Source organism: Salarias fasciatus, chromosome 19, assembly GCF_902148845.1.
Source record: "Salarias fasciatus chromosome 19, fSalaFa1.1, whole genome shotgun sequence".
NCBI lineage: Eukaryota > Metazoa > Chordata > Actinopteri > Blenniiformes > Blenniidae > Salarias > Salarias fasciatus.
In genome coordinates this window covers 4598861-4620737 of record NC_043763.1, presented here as the reverse complement: position 1 = coordinate 4620737, position 21877 = coordinate 4598861, and the positions used below count along the sequence as shown (strand labels likewise).

At 46.8% G+C, this 21877-nt stretch overlaps 1 protein-coding gene across 3 annotated transcripts in view; it reads right to left on the bottom strand.

Annotated features, from left to right (window-relative positions):
* The window catches only part of esrrb (estrogen-related receptor beta), a 40172-nt gene extending 20223 nt beyond the window's left edge, over positions 1–19949 (bottom strand). The window contains exons 1-4 of one of the 3 annotated variants that reach the window (XM_030117097.1): positions 18486–18795; positions 15291–15359; positions 6079–6488; positions 663–779 (exon numbers count right to left, since the gene is read on the bottom strand). In XM_030117097.1, coding sequence (XP_029972957.1) covers positions 663–779; positions 6079–6488; positions 15291–15359; positions 18486–18535 — 646 coding nt within the window. In that variant the 5' untranslated portion in view covers positions 18536–18795. Of the gene's footprint in view, positions 1–662; positions 780–6078; positions 6489–15290; positions 15360–18485; positions 18796–19902 lie in introns of those variants that run through there. The other 2 variants (XM_030117099.1, XM_030117098.1) reach the window with 2 other exon arrangements.
* Between the last annotated feature and the right edge of the window lie 1928 nt (positions 19950–21877).

Genomic DNA, 21877 nt, shown 5'->3' with positions numbered 1-21877 from the left:
CTTTAAACTGAAAAAAAATCCTACTTTATATCCACGTTTGTTTATCAAATATATGCAGCTAATAAGCAACTTATGTACTTTACACCTTGAGTATTCTTACTATCTTTGATTTGCAATTGAATGTAATTTAGCTGTATTTCAGTAGGAGTTAAGACACAAAGTAAAACCAAGCGTCTTTAAAAAAAAAACCTCCAAATGACATCCTGTCAGTGTATCTGTAGCTTTTTAAGGTAAAAATTAATGGAAAAATCCCATCAAAGAACTGATACAGATTAAATGTTTTTTTAAAGGGATCCTGTGTGTGTGTGTGTGTGTGTGTGTGTGTGTGTGTGTTCTTGTATTTCTATCCTTGTCGGGGCCAAATGTCCCCACAAGGATAGCAAAACGTGGAACGACGTGCCTTGTGGGGACCTTTTTCCGGTCCTAAGTAGGAGAAACAGTGTTTTCTTGACCATGTTGTTGTTACTGAAAAAAGTAAAAGTGCAAAAACATTTCTTTAGGGTTAGGCTTTGTTGTGGTGTGGGTTAGGGTTAGGGTAAGGGTCAGGGTTAGGGGCTAGACATGAATGGGAGTCAATGGACGGTCCCCACAAGGATAGAAATACAAGACTGTGTGTGTGTGTGTGTGTGAGAAGCATCAGACGAACTGAGAGGTATTCTTACCTTCCTTGAGCATCCCCACTTTGAGGCATTTCATGAAGCGACAGGCCTGACACGACTTGCGTCTCCGTTTTGTGATCTCACATTCGTTTGTGGCGGGACAGCTGTATTCTATGTTTCCTGCGGAGGAAGAGGAGGAGGAGGAGGAAGAGGCTCAGATGAAATACACACACAGTTAAAACATGCACAGATATGTGTTAATCATGCGGCTGGGATGTGTGTGTGGTTTGCAGGTGGCCTCAGCAGTGGGACTTTTCCAGCACTGGGTGTCCACTGCAGGTGGTGGTGGTGGTGGTGGTGGTGGTGGTGGGGGGGGGGGGGGGGGGGGGGGGGGGGGGGGGGGGGTGATTCAGGTGAAGCTACAGCAGTCCTTGCGGGCCGTTCAGTGGAAGCCGCTCTGGTCTACCACTAAATTGGCGTCATTAATTCTGCGTGTGTCCCCTCCGGGCCCCGGGCACGAGCCGCGTCCCCCCCCCGCCCCTGCGCTCGGAGGGGCCGCCGCGGCCTCAATAGCAGGGGAGCTCCAGACACGCCGCCCCCGACCGCTTTACATAATACTCCTGCAGACCTGAACCTGTTGTTACCACTGCTGCCATTGTTGACTATTTACATAGTGTACAGGCAAGAGGCCTGATGCATTATTCAGCCGCAGCGTCTGATTCCAGGACGGAGCAATGAAAAAGAGTTTCATTGCCGCACAATAAAAGCGCCGCTTCTGCTCTGCTCTGGCATTAGCAACAGAAAGGGCAGATATGTGAGGCAGTTGCTCCGCTCGGGCCCGACTCCCTGCATTTTACTGTATTCAGGGGTTTTCAATAAAGGGTTTCAGTGTAATGGTTGCTCCCAGCGTTTGAATTATCCCCGTCTTGAAAGGGCTTTTAGCTTTAAAGCTTTTGACATTGATGTTTCTCCAAACTTTTCTTTATACGTTTTTCAATACCGCACAGAAATAAACTGTTGAGTGATTTCAAAATGTAATCATCATTTCAGGACGGATTTTTTTTTCTTTTTATGTCGGCCACTAAAAACAACAGCAAGTGATTGAATGTGCTGTGACGCTCGGCCCCGGTTTGAACCGATGAGGTATTTCACATTAGCAATCCGGCCCGACACCCGGCTGCACGCCGCTGACCCTCGCCGCACACTGCTGTACAGGAAGCTGTGTAATATTCCGCCGGCGTTCCCTCACTAGCCCTCCAACACCCTTTGACAACTTATGCAATTATGTTAACATTATTGGACAGATCAAGTGGAGGGTCCCAAGATGTTATAAATAATTAGAAATTCCTCCTTATATCTGGGTTAGAAATCATTATGCTAATTCTCCTCATCTCTTCGGGACTGGGGTAAATAAAGGTGTGAGGGAAGCGGCTGATGAGCTCTGATTGTCTTTCCTCTGTCTGTTTTCTCTGTTGTCATAGCAGAACCAGACCATAATAATCCTATCCATTTCCCATAAGCTGCAAGGAGGCAATCAGCGCCATCCTGCACGGGAGTTATTTCTTCTGGGCCTTTTCTGTTTGTGTTTCCATTACGCTCTAACCGGCCGCTGATTTTGATGCGAAGCGCTCGGCGAGCGCCTCGTTTCTCTGGATATGAGTGTCAATTTCCAGCTGCTGACCCTTTGTGAGGACACTTTGTTCACTCCTCCCTCTCTCTCTCTCTCTCTCTCGGCGCCAAGGACACGTGCAGAAACCACACCTGGTGGCTAACTTCGTTAGCCCTTTGATATCACACACTGCACAAACACACAGCGCCATACGCTCACACACCGCCCAGCTACCGGGCCCACCTGTCCCCCCCCCGCCGTCGGGCCCCCCGGGCTTCTGATGTTCTGTCGGAGGGGGCTTGGCAAAGCTCAACGCGGAGTCAGGGCTGGATTAACTCATTTTTTTTGCATCTGTACATTTGGCTTATATTTAGAACAGGCGAGGCCTCAGTAAAGTGTGTGTGGAGATCCGCCGAAGTCCGACTCGACCGCAACATCCTGCCGGAGCAGAACATCAGATATCAGCAGCAATGATATTCACAATCCATGAGGACTTGAGAAATAGTGGCGCTAAAGAGTAGTTTTAAAAATTTTAACCTTGATTAGACATTATTATTGTATTATTGAACACAAGTTTAATTTTTACTCAGATGTTTTAAAAAATCTATTTCACGTTTGTGCTAATCTTAAATGGCCTTAAATGTCTTTTGTGCCTCAATATTTTTTTATAGAATAACAATACTGAAAGGCATTAAAATTGAAAATAAGTCCAATGGCAGGATTTACAGAAGCAGAAAATCTGAAATCTTTGTTTTTGCTCATTTGAGATATGTGCTTTGATTAACCGTATTTCGCACAGATAAATCAAATACCTACAATCCAGATGTAACTTACACTACTTTTTACCAGCGGTACACTTACATGTCAATGCATTTAAATATTTTAGCACTTTTCCCCCCGTTATGCAGAATAGATAACACAGTATTTCAATTCTTTCTGGACGGGGTTTAATGCAGCCTTAAAGAATCCTGACCCTGAGATTTTTTTTGTTCCATATTTGAAGAGGGGAAGCTAATAAATGTCGCGCCGCGGCATGACGGATGTTCGGAGACACTGAGCGCCGGTGTAACAGTATGGCAAGTTTCATTTTCAGAAATGAAGCACACCGCCCGAAACCCGCGTGACCCGGAGGTGGCGCCGGGGTTGATCCGCCCGCGGAGAGGTTACGGCGTGGTTACCAATAACATTACAGAGTGAAGGCAGAAGGAAAAGATTTCCCTCCTTCTTCTCTTGATAAGTATCTGTCTCAATCTATTTTATGGCTTTTCAGGACCCATGCCAGGGCACCGAGGGGAAAGTCAGGTCTTGTAAGTAAATTACAGTAAAATGGCAGGTATTTCTCATCAAAATCCAAACTGACTTTTACAGGCTTACTGTCAAGGTCTATTACTTCATATGAAGGAGGGCCACCGAGTTCAGTCGGTTTTCAGGCAATTTTACACCTGAGTTCAAAATGGGAGGAAAACACAGCTCAATAGGACATTAATGTTTGGGACTGGTGGGGCACGTGAGGCGTCGGGACGGGCGGACGATTAGGGGCGCGCTGAGAACGGGGCCCGCTCCGGGATGGATGGACATCCAGGTTGACATTCATTTGGGTCCGGCCTTGACTAATGCAACTATCTCCAACGTACGAGTTCAAGGGGCTTTTCGCTGGATGAATGGGGCGGCGGAAGATGGATTCGCCGTCCTCTTCTGTTGAAAAGGCGGAGGCATTAGAGGGGAAGTGAAGCCGATTGGAAGATAACAACGCAGAACATGTGCATGAATTCATAAGCGCGGAAATATCTATATTTCAAGAGACTTTAATGCGTGGGGAAACTAATTTGCTGTTTAGAACGAGCCGCTGTGTCGCAATAAATCGCGCAAGGTGAACACAAGGTGATAAGGAAAATGTTCTGTACATGGTTAACATTAACTTAGCATGTTTGCCCTAAGTGTTATAGAACAATGTGATAAAGGGCTGGAAAAGACAGCTCCTTTGTTTTCATCTCATTAGAGAGGGCCGTCTCACACTCCACCCTGACTGCCTCGTTATTCCTTAATTAATCAGTTCTCATCAGCGGCACCCTCTCATTCTTTCAAGGGCTCTACATCCCGCTATTTACTGCCTCCATTTTCCTCCAGCGGGTGCTGCTTGTGTTTCTTTTATCATTTCGGGAGGCTTTCACCTCCCCCCCCCCCCCCCCCCCCCCCCCCCCCCCCCCCCCCCCCCACAAAAAGTGCCGGCGTCCTCCCGCCTCCTCTGCCCGGGACCCCGGTCTGATTATTATGCCATTAAGCCTCCCTCCTCTCCTCTGAAAGAGCAGCAGGGTCCCTCTCCAATCTAAAGAAGTCCTGGGTTTTTTTCCCCTCCTTTCCCTGAAATTACCCGGCGACGCGTGCCTGAGTTTCTAATTGGCATGCCCGTCCCTGGAGACGGCCCCCTCCCTTCTTCCTAATGAAAAGCCTCGGCCTTAATTACACTTTCCAAACGCTGATTGTTATTGACAAAACTCCTGTGGCTCGGACAAACGACGGCAGATTAGCTCCATTACAGGCAGCCCTCCAAGAAGAGAAAGAGAGGGATTTCAAATCGACAATGCAAAGCGAGGAGGGAAAAAGAGGAGCTTTCCTTTTTTTTTTTTTTCTTCCGTGTACCTCGCGCTTAATTGTTTCAGCCGTTGCTCCACTTAAGACGTCTCTTTCTTTTCCCGATGCCTCGCTTCTGTTCCATTGTGTTGCCATCAGTGTACGTTCAGCGGGGGGACAAAAGCCCAGTTATGTTACTTGAGAGAAAATGTTCATCTTTTGTCAATAGACAGGATTGCTGATGGCAGCATGGGTAAACAGCAGGATTTGGCCTAATGCTTTTGTTTTGCCCGCAAAAGGTACATAGACTGTCTAAAGCTGATAGGGCTATAAGGTCCAAAATCAACACCTAGCATCAAGACAGGCAGCCTGCTGTCCATGTAATGCCTGCAATCATTTGCTGATGGAAATCTACTCACAGCACTGGATGAAAGATCAAATTTCTATTTTCTTCCACTATTAATTTATTACCGTTTCCAGACCCTCTGGCTTCTTCTACCTGTTTTATCTCATTTTTTTTCCCAGTGCATGTATTCCACTGCTAAGCCGGCGGAGCTTAGTCCTGGGCAGCTGTGCCTGTTGTGCAGGTTTTGTTTTTTTTTTTTTTTTGTTTTTATTTCCAGGCTCAACAATATCTTGGTTCTCCCGATTAATCTGGAGCAGAGCGCCCAGTTTCACAGCGGGGGGCCTTTCATTGCCTCTCTAATGAGAAGCCGCGGTACATCATGCCTCGCAGATATCCAGATCGCACCCCGGTCCCAAGGCACACCACACACACACACACACACACACACACACACACACACACACACACACACACACACACACACACACACACAAAATGAATATTAAAACGTACATCTGGGCAAACAGTCCCACCGAACCTGACCTCTGACCTCTGATGTTGGATCCACTGAGCTCCACCAACAACAGCAGATCACATCATAATCTCACTAGTTTTCTTTAAAAGCCAAAACTACCCCTCTGATACTTGGTTCTAACAGTTTTAGCTACTAGAGTTTGCTGGTTTTCATCCTGTCCTAACACAGATTACATATTGCACATTGTCATTGTCTCTGCGGCGGCTGCAGGTCTCAGGAGGAAGAGGAAGCATCTTCCACACTCCAGTGGGTTTTTTTTTTTACATAGCGAATTGCCGGGACTGAGTATGTTTCAGTGCTGTCGCGAGGCCAAAGGTGTCTTGTATGGAGGCTGTTTCTGTGTGTAGTGATGCGGCGACATGGGATGAAATAACTTGTACTGAGTATTTGTTGGGGGGGGGTGAAGGGAGAAGAATACCTTGTATCGTCCTTTTAAAAAAGGCCTTGCAGGCCTCACAAGAGGCCACCCCATAGTGATACCCCGAGGCTATATCTCCACAGACCAGGCACAGCCTCTTGGGGAGGGAGTTCAACATGTATTCGCACTTTATGGACGAGTCCTCCATGATGGTGCTGGAGCAGTCGTCGTAGCGCTTGCGGCAGGTGCCGGCCCCGAGCCCGCCGGGGGTGAACATGGGCGGGGAGTCCAGGCCGTTGGAGTGGCTGTTCATGGCGCTGACATAGCCGCCGCTGGCGTCCGAGTTGCCGCTGGGGCTGTGGTGGCTGACCGTGTCGATGACCGAGGAGGGGCTGGACGGCTCCGTCTTGATGTAGGACCCACAGCTGGAGGGTAGGTGCCGGTCATCAGCGGCCATCCTATTCAGCAGCCTGGAAGTGGGGGGAGGAGGGGGGGGGAGGGGGGGTAGGAGACCATTAGAACTGTACGGAGGTAAATAATCCCATCAATTGCACAAATATGAACAAATATCTGCTGTAATCAGTGGTACACAAACTAGAATTCTCTTTATATAAGATTACAGAGGCTTCACAGTGATGAAAACAGCTTTTTAAATATAAATACATTTTTTAATAAAAGACTGTGGCTGTGAAATCACTTCATATTTCTGGATCTCTACTCTAGCGCTGTGCTTCTCTGTCCTTCCAGTTGTCTATCCTTTATACCGCCGTGTCCTAATATTCCCCATAAACCAGTGAACCAAGGGGAGGATACTAAGTGCTTCATTAGCCACACACTACGGCAGCTGTGAAAGCGCTTCAGAGCAGACACACACACACACACACACACACACACACACACACACACACACAGCTGTGTACATCCGCACACAGCACAAACACACAGACAGAAAGACGGGGAAGTGAAAGGCAACGAGAGGCAGAGGGAGAGAGAGAAAGAGCACTCAAATAACTTAACACACAACTGCACACACACACACACACACAACACACACCACACACACACACACACACACACACACACACACACACACACACACACACACACACACACACACACACACAAACAAACACACACACGTGCACGCGCACAGGCAGGCACACACACCCAGACAAAAGACGGGGGCATCTCTATAGTTTCGAGAGCACGGTGGACCTTGGCTTGTCTCCTTGAGTCAGCAGTCAACCAAAAGGAAACATGATGGGAGGATATTGACTTTTCCTCTGTCTGCCTAATAACTGTATTTTGGAGAACATGCAATCTGATGCTGTAACGCGTGCAGGCTAAAGTGCAGCCTTTTGGCTGCGGCCACAAAATGCACTCTGAAGCCCTCCTTGCCCGTATAAATCTATTTCAGTCGTGCTCTATAACCTTTAACTTGAAATTGCACTGAGGGAACAACGGGAGGGGGTAAAAAAAATAAAAAATAAAACTTTGCCGGGACATGCTGGACTCATTTCTGCACACACACACACACACACACACACACACACACACTGAACTGAAGGGGTGAAGCGGGAGAGGAGATGAATAACTCAATGTGCCGGGGATGCCGTGTAGACACAGTAACCTCTCAGGGTCAAGGCGAGGTCACACGCTAACATACACACACACCCCTTTGCATTAGGTACCACGGACGGGGTGAAAGGTCACCTGCACTTGCCTGCATTAACAAAATTGAGCCTTGCATGGCTTATGCAAATGTGGATACAGGGGTTTCCAGTGAGTGGCAGCTCGACAGCCCAACCTGTGCCTTAGCACATTAGCTCCATTAGCATATTGCCAACTAATGCTAATGTTTACATATTTGACATGTCAGTTTACCGAGGGACACGGGGGTGTTTCTGACCGGGCCCGGGCTGTCCGTCTCCAAAACCTCCACGAAAACCACACAGGAGATGAGAGGTTGGGGCTGCGGCGGCCCCCATTGGTCGGCCGGCCCGCTTCCTGCTCTCGGAGGCAGATTTAATTGTGAGGATGGGTGACGGAGGGGTTCAGGCCGAGGGGGTCACCGGGTCAACCTTATTTTCTCACCCCGGCTTCCTGGGCCCGTGGAGATGGGGGTCAGCGTGTCAAATTAAATCTCATTCCCGGGTTTCCCTCCCCGCTGTCATGTATATTCATCGGAGCTCCAGGTGCCTAGCACTTCTGGAAATTCACAAAAAGGTTAACTGCTAAAATAAATAATAAAAAAATGCCCCCTGTTAAAACCGTTGACCTTGTGGAATAAGCCCTGTGCCTGAGCACTCCTGGAATTCCTCTCGCAATATGAAGCCTTCACTTCACAGAAGTGATACACAGCTTCCTCCACGATGCTGGTAAATTATCTACTTTCAGCAACTTTCATTTCAAACGCTGCCTGTAAAACCTTAAAGATGTCCGTCTGTAATTCCTGTGATAAGAACTCCTCTGCTCCTCGGTGGCCTCGCAGGAGCGAGAAGTGCTCCTCTTTCCAGGCTTTCTTCAACAGAACTCTCCGTCTGTGATAATGAATGCAGATTGCATCCCCATAAATTAACGCGCGACTCTGTGTTCATCTGCTTTATGTTCTCTGTTTCAGATGGATATGTGCACCTGTGCGATAGGGCACCTGCACTTGGCTTATTAAAGGCTATATATTAAAACCAAGGAGCACAAGATGGCTCCATTTAGCTTTTATTTCACAAATTCAGAGTAAGCTTAACCCCGGTTCAAAGGCCATCCTCAGGGTGACACTTAGCATAATTGCATAAGTGTCTTAACTGTTTCCCCTCCAGCTCAATGTGGTCATTTATAATAAATGTGCTGGCTAGAATCCCCTTAACTCATTCTGCTATGACACATTATACCACTGCTATGCTTATGTTTTTAACAAGGCTGCATATATTGATTAATGATACTGAGGGAATACTAACCACTTGAACCTGCTGTATTAATCAAACAGTCTAAAATATTTCTATAAATATTCGTAATCTCTGATGGGACAGGTCCAATTTAAATCTATAAATACAACTGAATGTGAAAATGAATTATGAACATTAAATAGTTTGACAGCAGCAATAGTCCTAATAAATAATTCAGCGTGTGGGGCAGGTGCTAATTAGCCTGCGTGCTACACAGACAGGAAAGGCTCTGCTGAACTACCTGAGACTTGATGCTGTAAAATCCATAGTTCTGTCTTCCTTCCTTCCTCAAGGTAAGAGCTTTTTCAGATTCTGCTGCCTGGCTGCCCAAAGGAGCGGCGCTCGTCTCAGACACAGTATCTCCCTCGCTCTCTTTTTTTTCTCCCTCTGTTCCTCCTCCTTTTGTTCCCTTTGTACCGATCAAAATTCATGCTGAGTAGTAGGTTATGGGCCCGCAAACGCACACTGCGCAGTTTGGTTTTAATCTGATTCCACCTGGCCCTCCTAACAGCATTTCAGATCCCTAATATCATTCCACCGGTGCTGCTGTGACCGGGATTAGCCGGCCTAATGATCTGGCGGCTCGTGTCGCGCTCGCCGCTCCTCCGCTTCCGAGAGGAGGAAGACCGCAGAGCTGCCGTTTCCGACGTCTCAACATTTCCTCTGCCTGCGAGCAAAAACTCCGAACACGGGACGACACTGTCGTCGGAACGCCCGACGTTCAAGGAGCTAATCGGGCCAATTTGTAGGAGCTTCCTGCTGAGCGCCGCCTTCCCACTTCACCACAGCGCGCTTCCTGTTTGATGTATAAACCACAATCCAAATTCCCAATGTCCTTTGCAGTGTCAAGGCCGCCCGGTGCGGAAAACACCACTTTATAGCACTGCTGCCTGATCAGACTGGGAAGGGGTTTGGCTGTGAGGGCTGACATGTGAAGGCAGGGTGACGGTGATATCAGATGCCCCGGCGGGGGCAGATCTGTCTGGAGGGCCCCGGGCGATGTGGCCTGATAAGCCAGCGGCCCCGGAGTGAGCGCTGCCGGAGCGAACTCAATTAGCTCCTGACAGACCTCCTCTCGGCCCCGCGCAGCCAGGAGCCAGTGGCAGCTGCCACCCTGACCCCTCCTCCAGGGGCCGCTGCCACCTTTTACCGCTCTGCACACACACGCACACACACACACACATCCCTCGACTCGCCGCTCTGGACGGCCACAATTTAAACGGCACAGAATTACATGAAGGAGTTGGTGTGGCACTGGGGGGTCCTCGCTGTGTGTAAAAGACAGAGGACCCCGGGCTCACCGGGAAGGGGGGGGGGGCGGATGAGACGACAGAGATTCCAAAACACACTTAGCTGAAATATGGAGTATGCTTCTCTGTCTAACTGGCTCCAGGTTAATGACCATCAGGGGAATAAGGGGCCAAAAGACTCTCGGGGCAATATGCATGAGCGTGTGTGTGTGTGTGTGTGTGTTGCATGGGTTTATGTGCTCATATGTCTGAGTGTGTGTGAGCGCTGCAGACAGAATATGAAGGATGGAGATATTGGCGGGGGGGTGAGGGTCGGCTGACGGCTGTGGTTTGGTTGGAGGCGAGCCCGGCGCTCCATGGGGACCCATTCTAATCTATGAGGGAGAGGCCCCTAATTTTGGAGTTTCTCATTCATTAGTCCAGCTCGGGGGGGGGGGGGGTTATCCGAAGAGAGGGGAGGGGTCTCTTTATTAACGGATACGTCAGACACTCAGGAGAAGCTGACAGAGATTTATGATGTGCGGATCTACGGAGGCAAACAACGGGGAAGTGGAGGAGACGGAGGGACAGGAAGGAGAGGAGCGAGCGAGAGAGGAGTGTTTATCATACCGAGAGGGAGCGAAGGCCCCGGATCGATAGCCGGCAGGGCCGGGGGCTCGTGCAGGGTTACGCCGGGCGCGGGCTACGCTGCTCTGCGGCGGGGCAATTAAGTTTTTTTTTTTTTCCAGCCTCCAGCCGAGGAGTATATTTAGCTTCTCGGCGCGCGGCGTTTTACTGTAGTCTTTATAAAGCCATGAGCTCACTCCACTACGACAACATGAGCCCCGCGCCCCGGCAGCACCGCCAGACAGGGCCGGCCAAGAAGCAGATCACATCTATTGATCCCCCCCCCGCTCCTTCCTGTCCCAGAGACGCTGCTGGCAGGAAAGCGAGGCCCTCTGTCTGACGTAAACCGTCTGGGCCGCACTGGGCAGATCTGGTTCTTCTGAGTTCAGGATGTGGAGGGAAGCAGCTGGCTCGCGATAGAGTGTGTGTGTGTGTGTGTGTGTGTGTGTGTGTGTGTCGTCAGTCGTTTGAACTTCCAGCGGAGAGTTAAGGGACCCGGTGGGAGAGCTCTCTGCTCTCATCACGCCGTGTGCGGAAAAAGAAGTTGAGGAATAATTCCAGACGGGATCACACTCTTCATTCTGGGTTTTCATTAGAAAAGATTAGTTTTCATTACAGCCATTATGCGGCACAGTCACGCTATAATTTAACAACACACATTTACAAAGGCTCTGGATAACTACAAAAAAGTAATTATGGTCCGGTGGAACAAAATGACTTGTGAAGGCCGTTTCCTGCCGAGCCTGCTGTGACGCTGCGCTGCGATCTGTTACTGATACACTGCTGCCAATACCAGGATACATCCTGCCTCCATACTGAGAGACGTCTGAGGAGCACTGCAGCGCCTCTGCTTTCCTCACCTCAACACTGTTCAAGAATAAAGACGAAAATCTAAGAATTAAAAACACATTTTATCACTATGAAGCTACTAAATGAGTAACGTGATTGATGTTGCCTTTTAAAAAATTTTATATATGTTTGAAAACAAACATGTTCATTTTAGATTTACTAAATAAGCTGAAATATTTCAATCCGTTGTATATTTTCAATAATTTCAGCTTGTAAGATGTAAATACTGAAAATACGTCTTAAAATGTTAAAATATTTAATAAAATCCTTTGTCTAAACCAGATGTGAAACAGATGACTGTTAGAATTTGAATAGCTTGTCTGTCTTTCAGTTTATATGTACATAATTGACCAAACTGCTAACTTTCCAATGATAATCTAATTCATTGAGCTGTACCTGTATTTTAATACATTGTTTATTAGGTGTAATCAATATGACCGAACATGGCAGGTTTTTGATTTATGTTCTATTATGAGCAGCTGAATTCAGAAAAAAATGCATTTTAACAACAAAAAAGATTTTAGATTTTCACATGTTGAATGAATAATAATGATTTTCATAATTATGTGAAACTCAATAATATCTACAATTTTATGATGTGTATTTTAATGTGATTAAAACTGAAAAACAGGTATTTAAAAATAAGTATAACACGTGAGACTGAAGTTGTCCAAAAGGTGAAGGAGATTCCTAATTGTGTTTTATTTTCTTCCACACCGAGTGTTTTCACACGTGTCACAAACAGACAGAAATATTATGGTGAAGGGTTAAGGCTATTTAACACAGTCCGGCGTAAATCACAGGTTTAGACACAGTGGGTGTGCGTTCAGGGGGAAGGAGGCATAGAGCCATGCATGAATTACTCATTAATCTTCCTCTGATCGGCCGTCCTTGTTTAGGAGAAACTTACCTGCCTAAAACAAAGAACCAATCCAGCCGCCGCCATAAATTATCCTCCTCATCATCAGAAGGGCCAAATATAAACAGACAAACACACACACACACACACACACACACACACACACGCGTGCACCGAGCACGAGGTTTGAGCACAATCAGACGAGTCACTGTTTGCACAGTCCGGCTGTAATCCGGGCGTACGGCTGAGATTAAGACGCTGTTCGTCTCTGGCCGGATTCCTCCAGAAGGCTTCAACCTGGCTCCAAGCGCCAAGGTTCAAACGGCTGAGAAAGCGAAGTGATGTTCCTACCGGAGCGCCATTGTTATGACTGTCACACACCGCCGCGGCGGTCGACGCAAGTCACAGCAATAGCCTCTAGCTTTTTAGAGGCTCATCTCCACCAGCTGCCGCACATTCTCCATCAATAGTGCCGGTAATAAAAAGGCGGGTGGGCCTAACTGATTTATACGCTGGTGTCCACCACCACGCCATTCAGGAATAATTAAACTTTGGGGATATTTCCTGAATTAATGCGTCTCCTTCGGGGGGCAATGTAAACGTGGAGAAGCGGCGTTCGCCACGTCAGGACATGGAGGGGAAGGGTGGGAGGGGTGGAGGGGAGGGGGGGGGGGGGGGGGCAGCTCATAGTGACGGGTTCAACTACCAACCTCTCAACGTGACCATTTGATTGCAGCCGCGGCTGCAGGGCCGGCCTCATAAAGAGACGTTTTAATGCCAACATGTTTTGTGACCAGCAGGCAAATATACACATAAGCACACGCTCGTATAATTTGACGGCAGGTAGGAAAACTGGGAAGACAAACAGAGACGCAAACACTCGTTTACACTCGTAAATTTCCCAGTGATCAGGTCGAATTATTGTGGGGTTGCAGAAAAAAAAAAAAAAAAAAGTTGTCTCCTAATAAATAACGCCAAGAAGAAGAGATTATAATCTCATATTTTACTGATCTGCTAAACATTCCCTTCAGTTCTACTTAAATAACTGCAAAAGAGAATGAATTAGTACAAACATGTAGGTCAGTGGGTTTTTCATGACTTGGAGCTAAAATTGTTAATTAGAGAGAAAATCAAGTGTCAAAGAAAATAAATAAATCTTGAAAGAATTTCCAGACTCATCTCAATAAATCACAATATTCCTGATAAATCAGCTGTTTGATTCAGTATTTCTAGACTGATGACAAAGAAATAATAGGTTTTGGCCTCTTTTTGGAGAAAAAAGAAAAAAATTGGAATTTATTAGGTATTTTAATATTTCCAGACACTAAATTTTCAGTTTTCATGAATAAAATTATAACTTAAACAAACTTGAAATATTTCAGGAAATCTAAACAGTGTGATGGATTCTAACCTGCGTGTGTTTATTAATCAATCCACTGAGGGAAAACTAAACATGCAAGTAGAGAGATGTTACTGTGTCAGAGACACACACACACACACACACACACACACACACACACACACACACACAGAGTGTGTTTAATTCAGCAGTTCCAGCTCTGCTTTCAGCTAAACGCAGTGTTTCCACACCATTTGGCCAGAGCTTTCTGAAGCCTACTGACCAAAAAAAAAAAAAAACAACAGCAAAACAACAAAAGGGGGAAAAGCAGCAGTTGCTCTAAAAGCTGTAAATGGAGGCAGACGACTTGGTGAAGCTGTCAGTGGGAATCAGAGCCGCTTCTCTGACGGACGGTTTCAATATTGATTTCATAAATAAACAAAGCTAACCATCGATCCTAATGTTATTTTGCATTTCAATTACTGCTCCGAAACATAACCTTCAAACAACTGGCCGCTCAATACCAATAGCCTTCGCTGATAAACGCCCGCGCCGTTAACCCGCCTGACGTCACGCCCGGCGAGAACGACCGAATCAGGAATTTAAAATGGAGCCACAAGCTCCAAGACCAACAGCAAGAAACTTCCCAAACTCCACTTCCCGGCTCACAGCCGGAGTTAACAGCTCTTTTCTTTATGCTCGACTTTGCCCGGCCTGTATGGAAAGTGTGCGGAATGCGCGCGAGCACGCACGTGTGTGTAAATGAGAGGGGCCCTTCAGCGCCGGAGCAACAGGAAGAAGTGCTGACGCACCGTGTCAGTGATAGCACTCTGCTGCCACAAGGGGCATGAGAGGCCACTAGGCTAGCATTATCCTTCTAGCCTAATGGACCTGGTTATTTTTAAACAGATTCTCACACTGCGGCGCGGCGGAGGTGTCCAAGGTTACCGTGGACGAGAAAATCACGAGGAACGCAAGCAGGACGTGGGTGATTTCTGTGCGGGGTGCATGTTGGAAATGGACGGAAGAGGCATGGATGGTTGAAGACAGAGAGGTGAGTTGGTGGGTCAAACCACGACGTGCACTGACGATACAGCATGGAATGGCTCTTAATGGCATGTCGTATGCATTAAGATTCTCCAAAACCAGAGACAAATCAGAGGGGAAACGGCCTCCCCGCGTCGCTGCCATGCTTTTCTCGCCATTGTTTTTAGCAGTTAATTGTCTGGCAGCTCCTTGAAAGCCGGCAATAAGCACTAACCGGGACGAACCCGGATGCCCTCTGAGCTACAGGAGAGCGGACATCACACAGGCTGCCAATACACTCTGCATCCACATTTGGCCTGGAGAGGGACAACATGCTCCCCCCGCTCGGCCGCAGCCGGGCTGAGTGACATATTTACAGTGAAAGTAATGATACTAGATACCAGAAATGAGAGGGCTCCAGCGTGGCCAGTGGACTCAGGAATCTCTCTAATGAATTGGATAACAAAGCCCTGTTGGTACAAGGAAGAAGTATTTAGAATTGGGACACAGAGTGAACTGCAGCACATTAAATTGTCTTGAGAAAAGGCGGTGGGAGATGAGGAGGGCGGCAGCGGGACAGGTGGGCCGGCGGCGGCCGCCGCGGAGGCCAGCGGCTCCTGGCTCGTGGCGGTGGCGGCCGTTCTCGGCCAGGAGCCTCTTCTGGTAATGTATTCTGAAACCAAATTACCGTAAGCTGATCCCATCTGGATAGTGTCTGTGCACGGCTGCTTTGGTTACCCACCACTGCCTCTAGCCTGCGATAGCATCTCCATGAAGACAGCAGAAATCTGATTAACCCAATAACAATGAAACACTTGGTCAAAGAGCAAAGAGCTTTTAACTTAAGATACACTAATGCAATTCCCTCGCCTTGTTTTCTGAAACCTAATAAGAATCAAGTGGACGGAGCGCTCGGGACGGCTGTTTGCAGGCTCTAATGCAGCGAGCTGGGAATGAAGTCAAATAAATTGAAATCTAATTCATCACTGTGCGCTAACTTCTTTGTGCTTCTCCAAAAATACATTAAAAAGCTCTTATTTCATGGAGGGAAATTGGATAGCCGCAGCTCGTTTATTGCAGCGGCTCGGGAAGAGCATGGGGTGTTGATGGAGCAGTTAAAAGCACAAAGAAGAAGAAGAAGAAGAAGTCACATCTCAATTCAGTGTGTGAGTGTGTGTGTGTGTGTGTGTGTGTTTTCCAGCACGCTCAGTGGAGTCGACTTATACCAGATCAGCACAGTCCCGACACACACACACAGAGCAAGAAGCTCCCCCAGCAGGCATCAACAAGTGAGGGAGAAGTTGGGAAAAGTAACGAGGTTCACACCGTCAGGTCAAACTGCAGAGTCTGAATAAAGACGGACGCCACAGTGACTCCACCACGCCGTCCTGCTGATCACACGCAGGACTCTACGCCCCACTAATCCTCTCACACACCTCCAGCCTGGAGACAGGAGCTGGAAATGCCTCTGTGCAATTAGCAGAAAAACACACTCTGCTGGGAGGCAGACTGAAGCCACACGTCCCGAAAATACAGGCCTGACGCAACGAGAGGCAGAATCAACTTCATGTCGTTCACACATTAAACTCCTGTTTTCCACTCATTAAGGTATAAATTCTGCTATATTTATTTCAAATAAACACAGTCAAGCCATCTTCTCCTGCTTCTACAGACTTATTAGATTTTAATCACCTTTTTCTCTTATTGCCTACAAATTTAAAATACAATATGACAAGGGGCTGAATAGCACACAAATCTGCAAATATTCAAATAATGTTTGAGGAAAAGCAGCATGCAACAGACAAAATAGAAAAAGAATCACCCTCTTCTTTTTTTAATTAAATTATTAAAAAATGAAAAAGTGATATTGTGAATGAAGGGTGTGAAAATATAGGAAATCAATTGTGAATGTGAAGCCTCTGGTTTAAACACACACCGAGAGGAGACAGTCACACTAATCACACACTTGTTCCAACAAACGATCAACGATTTGAAGAAGAAATTTATTCTGTCTTTTAAATATAATTTAATATTTACTGTAAATTCAAAGGGAATTTTTTTAAATCCTTAAGTTACACCTGATATGTGAAGATCTGCTAAACAACAGGTGTAAAAAGCAACATGCTCTTCATTTTACAGAAGAAAAAGAATTAATATTATTAATAAAACTCGACGCGTTACAAGAATATTTGGTTCTGTTTAAGGTTTTAGATTAAAGTGTATCAGCATGCACAGTCGTCTCTAAAGGATAAATTACGAAGATATTTGGATAGATGTGGGAGCAGGTTTGAAATTTCAACCAAAAGTTGAAAAATTAGCCAAAGAAAATCAATAAAAACTGACGTGTGTGTGAAGAAGAAGCCTCAAACCACAAATCAGCCTGCTAAATTCACACACAGGTAATTTACTACATTTTCAAAACATGTGTGTTACGTTATAATCTAACAAATTTAAAAATGTGAAGATTTATTCACTGTAAGGCTACATAACGTGAAAAAACAAGCAGAGATTTAATAATAAAAACACACAATTTGAAACGAGTGACAGCTATGTACTTGTACAATGTAACTTCTTTTTTTTTTATAAAAAGGAAATAAACTAATGAAAACGTTAATTTTTAAAAAGCACTGATGTTATGAACTGTCTTTAAATGTCAACATTCATTAGTTTCAGAATAATATCAACAGAAAGACGTGAAATTTATTTAGAAACTTAAAACCAAAGTGACTTTTTGCACCAGTGTGAAATTTTAGCCCATTTCTATTCATCAATCTGCAATTTGCTGCTTCAAAATAAAATCAACAACAAAAACATGAGGATTAAAACAAAAGAAAGAAACCCAACATGATGAATGAATATTTGAAAGGAGCTGTGATAATGTATTTATCTGTGGAAGCCTGGGCTCTGTGTGTGTGTGTGTGTGTGTGTGTGTGTGTTGGAGCTGGAGTGTGTGCAGGTGTGTGTCCCAGCAGTGTGAGGCTGGCGAGCCGCTCTCTGCCTGGGACAGACCCACAGCCTCTCCGAGGTTACCGGGTCCTTTCATCCGTCTTTCCCCTGGCCACAAATTACTGCATGTAATTCATCCTCTCCAGTTCCACGGATTCACATTAATCTCATCTCCTTAAAATATTATTCTGCTTCTCCCTGGGCGGCCGGATCAAGGAACAAAGCCATCAGCAAACAGCCTCCTAACCCGAACAGACAGGTACCCCGAATTCTTTTGGGAGAGGACACACACACACACACGCACACACACTTTGCGGACGGGGCAAGTTTAATCCATCAGTCATGCTGTGAATTGTATTAAATAACGATCTGCTCGCACAATAAATCCAGAAAGAGCTGCAGCTGTCCTGTTGCTCTGCCGCCTCAACTCCTTTTTAAAAAAGCCTCAAAACAACAAAGGAGACAAACTAGAGAGCTAGAGATGTGAAGAGGGAAGCCAGTTTTTTTTTTTTTTTTTTTTTTTTAAGAAAAAGTTAAGTGGCTCAGCGAGGAACACAAACAGGAGCAGGAAAAGGAAAACAAGTGCATTCTGACAGATGGGTTAAAAAAAGGAAAAGTGAAGCAAAGGAAGAGAAACAAGGTGCACCTACTGGTTATGATAGCTGAGAGGGTCTGGAAGACAAAGTTCTGAAATGTCCATCAGTCCAGTTTTAGCATTCCAGGAATGAGAGGAAGAGGAAAGAGGAAACAATTGAGACCCGCTTCTTCCCCCAAATGATGGCACAGCACCCTCAGAGCCGCCGCCGCCGCCGAGAGCCCCCTCCAGCGCCGCGCCCCCCCAGCCTGCACAGGTATGTCGGGCTCTGATGGATTGAGTGGGCGCGTGTGTGCGTGAGCATGTGTGTGTGTATGTGTGCGTGAGTGTGTGTGTATGTGTGTGTGTGTTTATGTATATATGAGAGGGACAGAGAGAGAGAGAGAGAGAGAGAGTCTGAGTGTATGTAAGTGAATGTGTGTGTGAGAGAGAGAGAAAAGAGAGGGAGAGAGTGAAGGGGGGAGGGACAGATAGGCAGAGGTAAAGGGGGGGAGAGAGAGAGAGAGAGAGAGAGAGGCACAGGCAGCCGCGGGATGAGCGCTAAGATGGAGAGAGCATGAGAGTGCGAGCGAGAGGAATGACTCTCTCGCCGGTCGGGATAGGGCTCTTTAAGACTCAAGGGCTTGATGAATATGGAACAGCTGCTGTTGGCTGGCTCTGAGGGGCAGGACTTAAAGCGACAGAGGGGCCGGCGGAGCGCCGGGGAGGAGGGGACCCGGCGCTCGCACACTCCGCCGCCGTGCACGGCACACATGGCTCACACACACACACACACACACACACACACACACAGACAGACAAAACAAACCTATCGCATGAACCGCAGCAGAAGTTTCTCCCTCCGAAGACATCGAGATAAAAAGTCAACAACTTGATCCAAAATGTGCGAAAAGCCAAAGAGAGATCTTTCCTGACTAAATGCAAACAATCTGATAAAATTACCGCCCCGTGATTAAAGATGTTCCGTGTTTATATAGCTGCACGGTGAAATGATATCAACCGCAGGGGAGAATCAAAGCAGTCCCATCCTCGCAAGACTTCACTCCATCTCCATCGCAACAAATCAGAGCAGCAAACAAACCGTCCGCCCTGTAAACAAAAGTCACACGTGACGAGCAGCCCGGTCTGCCACATCCGAGCACCTCACTGTCAGAAAGCAGTAGCAGAGGACGCCGGACGTATGTATTGAGCCGTGTCGTTCGCCCCGTCGGCGAGTGGTACATGTGAGGGACCATTGTGAAGCTTTCACCACCTGTGAGAGACGATCTCGAGCCATAACTCATACCCTGGAAGCCCATCAGCTTCTAAAGCGGCGGAAAATCCAGCCCTGTCTTCTCTAACCCCGGCTTTAGAGCCGCCTGTGTTTCGCTGTTGATCAAGCTCAGTAAGAATGCCGAGAATGCAGATAGCGTTTCACAGTCGGCGAGGGTCTCCGTGTTACTGTATCCTCACATTATAAGAACAGAGCTTACCATGGCATCTTGACACTTGGCCGAGTCGAGCAAGAAGAGACGGCGGCTCGCCCCACTTTACTCCTCAGAACCTCACAAGGCGCCCGGCGGCCGTCTTCTGCTTCTCCGGCGAGAGCGGGGGAGCGAGCGGGGACGAGGAGGAGTCCTGATCTAACCGCCACGTTCACGCAAAAGAAAGGTGTGCTGTGCGTGCGTCGCTCTGCTGCTCTTCACTTTTCCCCGGCTGAACGGGAACAGCCAAACCCCCCGGAGAGGAATCCGGTTCCATTCATCGGCTCACGTTTCTATAATCAATGCAAAAACATCACGCAATCCCCATTGATCATCACAGGCCTATTGATGTGCAGCAGCGGTGCCTCCGCAGTGACACACATAGCACAGCATCTGCTCTCTTTTTGGGACTAAACAAGTGACTAAATAAATGAAAATTCAATTAGGATTGATGATAAATCAAACACCTGCCGGTTCAATTCACAAGAGGAATAAAAACACCGTCAGAAACTAAATAACTGATAAAAACTAAGAAACGACACGCTTATCCAGCCTGTTAATTCAAGGTATTGCTCTTAAATTTCAATTTAACCAATTTATAAGCGTTTCAGATCAGAAAAAAAGAACTTTACACACACTGCACCTTCGCCCCAGAGCAGTAAAGTTCTGATCACAGCCTCGGGACTGACCAGCTGACTCCAGCTCGCTCCTCTGAAATTAGCAAAAACGCATTCATGAATATTTTCCTCACGGCCTCCGAACACTCCTGCAGACTTTTCGTCAGACACTGCGAGCCATGAAATCCCTGCTGCTGCTATCACGGCGTCTTATCAGCTCTGTTATGAAAAAAGAAATCATGATGTGTGACAGATGATTTGACAGGAAGTGATCTGATACAAATAAATAATAGGAGTGTAGTAGGAAAACACTCCATCACTGGCAGCTGGATAAAGCTGCGGCTGTTTGCCACTCAAACTGTATTTTCACTGTCTTCTAAGCATTTCTTTTTTCATCAGCATCATTTGCATTTATTCAGGGTGTTTGTTTCCATGTAGTGTTGGAGTGTGAGAAGCAGAAAACACTGGAAACACCCTATCCAAAGATGAGGTGTACTTCAGGTGGTCAAATGAAGAAACTGTGTGCAATGTCACTTTATTTTACACCTTTACAAACCCACAACCATCGGTCACATTAAAAATGTCATTTTATCTTTCCATGCAACAGAAGTAATTAACTAAATTTGTATTTAACAGAAAAAGTTAAATACTGAAGCAGTTTAGCCTCATTTATTGGTGAAGTAGACAAAAATTATTAGTATCCATAATGAAACCCTGCTACAGTAGATACTTTTACAGTATAAAAAAAAATCATATGGAAATTTTTTTGGATGTCTGTATTTCACAAAATTAAATTCTTCACAGTGAAAAGGAAAGCTGGGCCTGGAAACAGCACTGGACTGAACCAATCCACGCATAAACAAACAATTTAATCGATCAAATAATTCAGTTACTCATCCCAGGAGGGGAAAGAAGGCAGAGTGCTGCACGTCCGCGTGCACGACACGCTTCAATTACACTTAACCCGCGCGCACATGCTTCTAATTAGCACAGGTGCGTCAGGAAAAGCCCCCCAAAAATGTATATATATATATATATATATATGAAAACAAAAACCGTCTCCGTTGGAGAAGAAGGTGAGACAGAAAGGAGAACGCGCGTGAGTGGTTGGTGCACGAGTGCTGTACCTTCCTCGGACAGGTCATGTCACCTCGGCGGGCGGCTGAGCAGCACTGAGCGGCTGCGGCTTGTCTCCGGGCTGCAGAGCTGCTGCGGCGGCGGCGCGTCTCTGTGCGTCTCCGTGCGTCTGAGCGCGCGGGTTTAACTGCACCGCGCCGCAGCCGCGGCCGCGCAACTCCTCCTCCGGCGCGCGCCCCGTGGCTACAAACCGAACACCTCCACCGCCACGGGGTCACCCGGGACTCCGG